Genomic DNA, 8918 nt, shown 5'->3' on the forward strand with positions numbered 1-8918 from the left:
GAGTGGCGCAGTAGAGGAAAAAGTGTTGCACTCATGAGAGGAAGGGAGGATGTATTTGTACCTTCTACCCTCCACCATGGCTTTCACCATCTCCACTGTTTTATTCAGACCACATGGTGGGCTCCCTTGCATCACTGCTGGGTTATTAACACTGGGTAATTCCAGTCAGCCATGGATGATGGCCACAGGCCTGTAACCCGATGTGATGCAGGAACCCTGTCGGCTATACACACATTCCTGCCTTGTTTTTCAAAGGTGCCAAATCACAATAAATATTCTTAAAACAGATTTTCTGAGCGGGGGGGGGGGGGGGGGGGACACTTACTTATTGAATTGAGTGATTTGTGCATGTCACGCTGCCCCTCACAAGGCGACCACTGCGGTACGAGTGGAGAATGTTTCTCTGACACCCCGACCTCACTTAAGTGTTTTCAGGGCGTAGGAGAGGGGCGCATCTGAAGCTGTGGCTGGGCGTAATGCTGTCGGGGTGTCTTTGACACTCAGGCTGAGATGCAGTCCATGACATTATATGCGGTGGTTAGTTCACTATTTATTTATTCTACTTTGCTAGTGTATGATGTTCCCTCCAAAACCAGGCTGGGTTCGAGCCTGAAACCAAAACTGCGACCGCAAGGCCTAACGCCCCCCCTCCTCTCTCTCTCTCTCTCTCTCTCTCTCACTCTGTTTCTCTGTCTCTGTTTCTCTGTTTCTCTGTTTCTCTCTCTCTCTCTCTCTCTCTCTCTCTCTCTCTCTCTCTCTCCCTCTCTCTCTCTCTCCCACACAAACACAGGCCGTAAAGTGACATTGTGATAAAAATGCACTCCTCCAGCAGTGCATGACTCCCTGATTCCAGTGGAAATGATGGATTGATGGGTGCTGTCGGAGGGGTTAACTGTTTTGTTGACATGGAGGGTCAGTAGTTTCCCAGGCTGGCGGGACACACTGTGATGGAGTTCAGGGTCCGGGGGCCTGCATTCATCAAGCAGATCAGCGCCACAGCTCAGAGCCGTCCTTGAGTAAGAAACAAGACAAGGGCCCCTACCAATTCAGCCATTGTACGTTGCTCTGGACAAGCCTAAAACTGAAGGTCCTTCATTATGTTCTCGCCCAGGACACCGTTGGCCATTTCCCCTTATACCTTACGTTCCCCCTTGATGAAGACCTCGTTAGTGGAAATGCTGCAATAGGAGGCCGAAGACAGAGTTAGTCATCGTCACTCTAATTGTAACAATACTGAGCAAACCCCGTTTAGGGTTCTCTATAATCTGTCAGATGAATTGTATTTTCAGATCAGCACTCACTTGGAGCTGCTTGATATCTATCCTCTGAGATCCAGGTCAGAGCATGCTGCATTATTAATGGTCCCAGACAGATGCTTCTGAGGGGCTTCCACCGAGCGAGCCACCTTCCACCTTCCCCAGTTTCCAGTGACACCGTTTTTCAGTTTTATTTATTTATTTATTTAACCTTTATTTAACCAGGTGAAGGCTGTTAATGTGAAGCGTCTGGCCCGTGAGGAGCAGTGACAGTTGACTCTGACTGGCATAATGAAGCTGTCGTATCACTCAGGGTTCATCACACTGCCACCGGTGGCGGTTTACTTACAAGCAGGGGTGGAAGGTGCAAGCAAGATACTGGATACTTCAGTGCCTGCAGGAGTGTTAGGTACGCCTACACTACCATGTCAAAAGTTTGGACACATGCATTTTTCTGTATATTTACTATTTTCTACATTTTAGAATAACAGTCATTAATCAAAACTATGAAATAGCACACAATGATATAGTGACAAAATAATGATATAATAATAATTAAACAAATCTAAATTATCTTGTAGTTTAGATGATAGATTCTTTAAGTAGCCACTCTTCACCTTGATGGAAAGGCAAAGACTTTGGAAAGAAATTCATACATAGGATCAACTTCACTATTTATGTTTCTCTAAAAAAAACACATTTCAAGCTTTTAAGCAAACGCAAGTAGATCTGTAGATCAAAACGGCTGATGAAAAACATACGTACGTACGTACGCACGCACGCACGCACACACACAGGCACGCACGCAGGCACGCACATACACACACATACACATACACATACACATACACATACACATACACATACACATACACATACACATACACATACACACACATACATACACACACACACACACACACACACACACACACACACAAACCCCCTTCAACATGCATACACTCCTGCATGTAAGTCCTCAGTTATAAGCCGGGACCCTTGGATCTTCTCAGCCAGGAAATTAAGTGTCAGGACGCTGTAAGTGGCTGCATAGCTACACCTGGAGGAGAGAGCAGTCCAGGCTACACCTGGAGGAGAGAGCAGCACAGGCTACACCTGGAGGAGAGAGCAGTCCAGGCTACACCTGGAGGAGAGAGCAGCCCAGGCTACACCTAGAGGAGAGAGCAGTCCAGGCTACACCTGGAGGAGAGAGCAGTCCAGGCTACACCTGGAGGAGAGAGCAGTCCAGGCTACACCTGGAGGAGAGAGCAGCCCAGGCTACACCTGGAGGAGAGAGCAGCCCAGGCTACACCTGGAGGAGAGAGCAGTCCAGGCTACACCTGGAGGAGAGAGCAGTCCAGGCTACACCTGGAGGAGAGAGCAGTCCAGACTACACCTGGAGGAGAGAGCAGCCCAAGCTACTATAACTGACTGAGCCCTCCTCCCTGCATGACCACGCCATAAACCATCCTTCTTTATTCTTTTAATTTACAGCCACAGCCTTGCTCTGCGGTTCAATATAATGTCAGACTCCAGGCACACTGGACTATATTTCAAAATGTCTGGCTTCTGTGTGCTTAAACGCTACTTTGAAAATATGCAGTGAGCCAGAAGAGGCGTGCATGCATGTCAGTGGTAGCCATAGCGTGTGTGTGTGTGTGTGTGTGTGTGTGTGTGTGTGTGTGTGTGTGTTACATAAACATCTTACTTACTTCAATTCCATGTGATTCCATAGCATGTAGGCTTCCCCTGCTGTGAGCGCAGAGCTCTCAGCGCTCTGAGGGAGTCCTGGTTAACAAGACTGTTATTATTGAGCAGAGAATCATCCATTCTGTTGAATCTTCTCAAAAGCTTTCATGCAGTCAACCCTCTATTTCTATCATTCCTTCCACCATTTATGGTGTTTCTGAAAATACTCGGGCAGGGATTTAAACATGTTGCAGAAAGCTACAGTGTAGCATTTTCTTATGAAATGATACAGGAGTGCCACTTGAACACGTTCCCCCTTGCGATCTCAACCTAACTTTGCACAACTATACGCATGCTTGTTGTCTGGGGTTAAATAAGGGGAACTCACAACAAGCTCGGCGAAGGAGCAAGTGGTGTTCAAGATCCTTATCGGCCAAAAGGGGATAAAGATGTTGCTTTGTGTTGCCTGAAAGCGCTCGTCCGTCCGTCCGTCTGTCCGTCACTTGGGTTCATGTGAAGGGCCTGGGTAAGAGGCCTGTGGAAAAGAAAGGGACTCTTTCAGTGTGCCTCCCACATTTCCTGCCTCTCCTCCCTATTCCCACTTGTGAAGTGTGGCTTTCCTATCAGACCTTGTAGCCTCTGACTGCCTGGCCTCGAGGCCGCTGACTGCCTGGCCTCGAGACCTCCGTCTGCCTGGCCTCGAGACCTCCGTCTGCCTGGCCTCGAGACCTCTGACTGCCTGGCCTCGAGACCTCTGACTGCCTGGCCTCGAGACCTCCGTCTGCCTGGCCTCGAGGCCTCTGACTGCCTGGGGTCGAGGGACCCTTCAGGATCAATGACTGGGAGAGGGAGAGAGAAGAGAGGGAGAGCGAAAACGGTGGCGAGGCAGATGTTTTGCACTGGAGAAAGCGCCATGAATACACAGGCAACTCAGCGCTTTGAAGGAGTGAAAGTGAATCAGTGATGGACTTCGAGGTCTGGAAGTGATTGCCCAGGAGTGTGCGGATTGTTTTGATTTTCTCCTTTGGGCTTATTCCGACAGCTCGGCTGCACTGTTCAGTCGGGGCTGTTTGTGGTGGTATCTCCCCTCCCGTATGGGACTAGCTCCAGGGTCTATGGAAAGCAAACAGGCCCAGCTGCACTGTAAATGCTCATAAAGGTAAAGTCACACCCTCCCTTCTTCACCAGTGGATACAAAGTGCCCCCTTCATTTGTTTGTATTCAAATAAACCAGGTTGGGACACAGAATTTGAGATTCAAATGCTTTCGACATCCAGACATATGAGACAATTGGAAGCCCTTTGTAGCCCATCTAAGACACACACCAAATGGCTTTTTTCCCTTTGTCTTTGAGCAAACCACTCATTTGATGGATGCTGTAATACAGACAGCGCAGTGGCAGCCTGTTATCATCCAATCAGACGTGACAGGAGGGAGGCAGAAGCGGCAGACAGAAATAACCTTTTTCCTGCCTGCGTTTATCTCCGACGGGATGAGGGCCCTTTAGAAAGCGCAGGCCAAAGGGCCACTCTGCCCGTCTGCTGGCCCCCGTCTGATGTGACCAGGGCTTCTGCTTTGTGTCTTATCGCTGTTTTTGGCACGTCTTTCAACTCGGAAATATCCTCAATGGACAGAGGGAGGGTGCAGGGAGTAATGGAGAGAGAGAGAGGGAGAGAAACAAGAACAACTTAAAGCAAAAAAGAAAAGAAAAAGCAAGCTGGTAGTTTTGCTTTGTGACATCTGAGGTTGAGTTTGTTGCACCAAAAGCCACACTATTTAGATGTTCTGGGTCTGGAGTAGAAAACCAGTGGGACAGCGAGTGGAGGCCCATGGACCGGAGTGCTTGGTATCTCCAGTGGAGGGGGGGGGGGGGCAATCTTGGCACACGTTCCACTTCAGAGCTCTCCAAAAGGCTTCTCTCACTCCAAGCTGAGAAGGACGGAGAAGTGTTCCACTCAGCCAGAGAAGCACCACCCTCCTTCCGTCCACCTCCTCTCTCCACCCCGCCCCCCCATCCCCGCCCCGCTGCCCTGACCGCTGCCCCGCTTGCCCCTTCACGGACGGGACAATGGCTCACTTTCAAAGAAAAGCAGGGGGAAAGAGGAGCCCGGTGTCACAGAATTGCCTGTTTGCTGACGGAATCTTTAAAAGCAGCACCTCATAAATCAAAAAAGAGCATAATAGGCATTGTTCCTCCAAGAGCTACTTGTCCCACTAAAGTCCCCCCACTCCTAAAGCCCCCCCCCTCCCTCCTCTCCTCTCTTTCTCCCTTCCTCCCCCTCTTCTTTCCTCTTTGGCACTCCCAGAGAGTGGAGGGCAACATTTTCTTTATTAGGGGGGCCTCTTCTTGTGGATTTGCCGCTTTTTAGGGTTTTCCTTCCCGCTCTATTTCTCTCTCCCTCTCTCTCTCTCTCTCTCTCTCTCTCTCTCTCTCTCTCTCTGCCCCTCTCTCTCCCTCTCTCTCTCTCTCTCTCCCTCTCTCTCTCTCTCTCTCTCTCTCTCTCTCCCTCCCTCGCTCTCTCTCCCTCTCCCTCTCTCTCCCTCTCCCTCTCCCTCTCCCTCTCTCTCTCTCTCTCTCTCCCTCTCCCTCTCCCTCTCCCTCTCTCTCTCTCTCTCTCTCTCTCTCTCTCTAACCGTGCCCTTGTTTTACGCTCCTCCAACCCCCAACAGTTGATTTTTGGGAAAGGATCCCCCGGGCTTGGATCAGCATCATCTATCACCATAGCACATTGTAATGTCCAAATGGGATTAGATGGGAAGACATTAGCCTCTTCTGTTGTGTGTCGGCTCTGGACTCTTTTTCTATGTTGGCACAAGGAATGACAAAAAGCTCGCAGGCAGTATCGCCGCCCCGCCTCTAAAGATTGACCTAAGAGTGTGCAGTTGAAGGTGGCCTTGTTTGGTTTATATTGCTTGAAGACATTCAAGAGTGCTGTGTAAACAGCTGAAGTGGTGGCGGAGGAGTGGAAGAGGCCTGTGTCCATGCATGTGTGCTGGTTGCCTTTATATCTGCAGAGAAGCTTTTGCTTGGGGAAAGATCTGTCATGCTCTTGCGTAAAACTGCATAGCTTATCTGTTTTGATTTCAGTAGGCCGTTAATGAGCTTTTGGAAACAGCCTTGCTTCTCCCCCCCCCCCTCCATCCCATCGACTCTATTCTTTCTCCCCTCTGATGTGTCAGCAATCAAGAAGATATGATCATAATTAGATTGCTGGCACGGCATTAGGACCACACAAATCTGCCAACAACATTTCCATAAAGCATTTCATTCGTTACCTGAGTTTACCCCGGCTATGTTCTCTTTTCCCCACCATTCGCTCTCATTCTCTGTCTCTTAAGAGGGGGAATTTCTTACACACACATTGTGCATTGATGGGGAGCCAATGTTACATGAATTAGCCATGAGCTAGCTGGACATGAACTAGATTCCAGCGTAGTATTTCGGAGGAATAATGGAGACTCCTGGGCAGACTATATCAAGGTCCGCAAGCACCGCAGTCCTTTGTCCGCACAGAAAACGTCTCCAACATTGTCGTTGTGATGTCTGCTACCCTTCTCTCTGTGGGCTTACACAGTGCCTGGACGGGGCCCCGGCACAATGGCGCTGTCTTCACAATGGTGTTGTTACTGTGCCCCCAGCCTTCACAACAGAGCAGAGGCTCAGTGTACAATAGGCTGACAGGGGCTCTTATCTGTGAGAGCGGGTTCACCGGGAGAGACCGTTGCCCTGGGTTATGTCTCCCTTCCTTTCTTTCAACGGTGTGAACTGTTTATTTGCTGCTCGTGCATGTTGGTGTCTCCATAGATTTCCTGCTCGAGTGTACGCACATGTGTTTTCCAGTGGTACGATATGTATCGTTTACAAAGCCGGTGCATGTACGAGCTCCTAATGTGAGCCGGGGGCCCCTCCCCTCCGGCCAGCACTAAGAAGCACATTTGATCCCATGTACACGTTAGAAGCTCGTTTTCTCCCATGGACCCTGGTGTTTTAGATCCGTGTGCCAGTGTCAGTCAACCCCCTCTTATCACCTCTGCCATAATCCAGCCTCTATGGTTGGCCACCATTTCTGCAACCTGAAACGTACCCTGGCAGCAGAGCGCGTTCGCTTTTCCTTCGCGACGACTCGTTCTCAAATACCTCTTGATTATACGTCTGCGTGTAACATATCTGCCTGAAGCCCATCGGGCCCAAGCAAACCCACTCTTGTTCAAAAACAGATTGCTTCTTCTGAAACAAGCCTCATCGCCTTTCAGCTCTCCAGCACTTGCCCTTGCACTTGCACTGGCTCGGCTCGAGCGGAGGCAGTGAAAGCGTAGCAGATCAGGCTATGCTTTGCTCTGGCTCCTAAGTGGTTAATGGTATAAAAAGGGAGGGTGAATTTACATGAAGCCTGGCCATGCTGGACCATTGCACCCAGCAGTGCGCTATAGGGAAAGGCAAGCTTAGAGGAGTGGAGAGGGACACATAGGATAATTGGATTTACACATGCTAATGGATTAAAATAGTTCCTTGTCTGATTCAAAGTATTTATGAGGAAACGAGGTAAGCAGTAACAGAGCGGTTGAGGTGGAGCCTGTTGAGATGTGGGAAAACTCCGCCCTTCATCCCTAATATGGTCTCATTCACTGTAGCTTGTGTTTAGGAATGCCTGTACACGTTTCCTGTCTTTGATTATGCAGTAAATAAGGGAAATATCTATACGTGCTGGAAAACGGGAGTGTTTTCTATCTGGATATCTTATGAGTAAGCATGTGTTGATGTTGGAGAGCTGCCTGCACTAATAGGTTTTTGAGCCCTATAATAAGGCCAAGCAGCCTCAGTGACTCATGGATTACAGAACACAGCACACCCATCTGCTTGATTACATTCTGCAAGGCCTTCCTGCACCTTACCCGCCACCTAACCTTCTCATCTCCTCCCTTCTGTTCTCTTCTCAGGGAGCTGATGCCCAAGACCCTGGAGGGCCAGATCACCATGGAGAAAACCCCCAGCTACTTTGTGACCAGAGAGGCTCCGGCCAGGATCGCCGCCATGTCCCGGAACACCAAGCTGATTGTGGTGGTGCGCGACCCGGTCACCAGGGCCATCTCCGACTACACCCAGACGCTGTCCAAGAAGCCCGACATTCCCTCCTTCGAGAGCCTGACCTTCAAAAACAGGACTACGGGCCTCATCGACACCTCGTGGAGCGCCGTCCAGATCGGCATCTACGCCAAGCACCTGGACAACTGGCTGCAGTACTTCCCCATGGAGCAGATCCTGTTCGTGAGCGGAGAGCGGCTGATCAGCGACCCGGCCGGAGAGCTGGGCCGCGTGCAGGACTTCCTGGGGCTCAAGAGGATCATCACAGACAAACACTTTTACTTCAACCAGACCAAGGGCTTCCCCTGCCTCAAGAAGGCCGAGGGCAGCAGCAAGCCCCACTGCCTGGGCAAAACCAAAGGCCGCACCCACCCCAACATTGACCCCCAGGTGGTGCAGAGGCTACGGGACTTCTACAGGCCCTTCAACATGAAGTTCTACCAGATGACTGGACATAACTTTGGTTGGGATTGATGTGAAAATCATGGAGGACATTTGTTGAGAATTTCTTTTTCTCTGTAATTCAATGGCAAGATGTGGATCTATATATATATCTATATATATATGTAAAATGTACAGAAATCTATTTTATAATAATTTATTTTTATTTCTAAGCAATTAATTCACTAAGCTGCCTAACCATATTTGTACATAACATCTGGCCCACATTTTGTTTTTAACATTCCTCATTTTAATTTTCAATTATCTTGCTCTTCCCTCGTGGTCCTGTAAACTCAGTGGAGCTGCTGGTGCTTCTTAAAATGCAGATAATCTGTGATGACTGAAGTAGTAATGGGTGAAAAATGTTAAAGCAGCATATTACGGGTACAGAGTGCTCACAGAGGAAGTGGAGAACACCCAACCATGTGCATCCTCATATTATGCATCAT

The 8918-nt window shown here is 49.3% G+C and overlaps 1 protein-coding gene across 1 annotated transcript in view; it reads left to right on the forward strand.

The window, feature by feature from the left end:
• Window positions 1-8502, forward strand: part of hs3st3b1b (heparan sulfate (glucosamine) 3-O-sulfotransferase 3B1b) — a gene marked incomplete at both ends in the record, with an annotated part of 21137 nt that extends 12635 nt beyond the window's left edge. Inside the window, one exon of the mRNA XM_083636207.1 lies at window positions 7884-8502. Coding sequence (XP_083492333.1) covers window positions 7884-8502 — 619 coding nt within the window. The remainder of the gene's footprint in view (window positions 1-7883) is intronic.
• Between the last annotated feature and the right edge of the window lie 416 nt (window positions 8503-8918).

This window comes from Poromitra crassiceps (genome assembly GCF_964638095.1).
Source record: "Poromitra crassiceps genome assembly, chromosome: 4".
NCBI lineage: Eukaryota > Metazoa > Chordata > Actinopteri > Beryciformes > Melamphaidae > Poromitra > Poromitra crassiceps.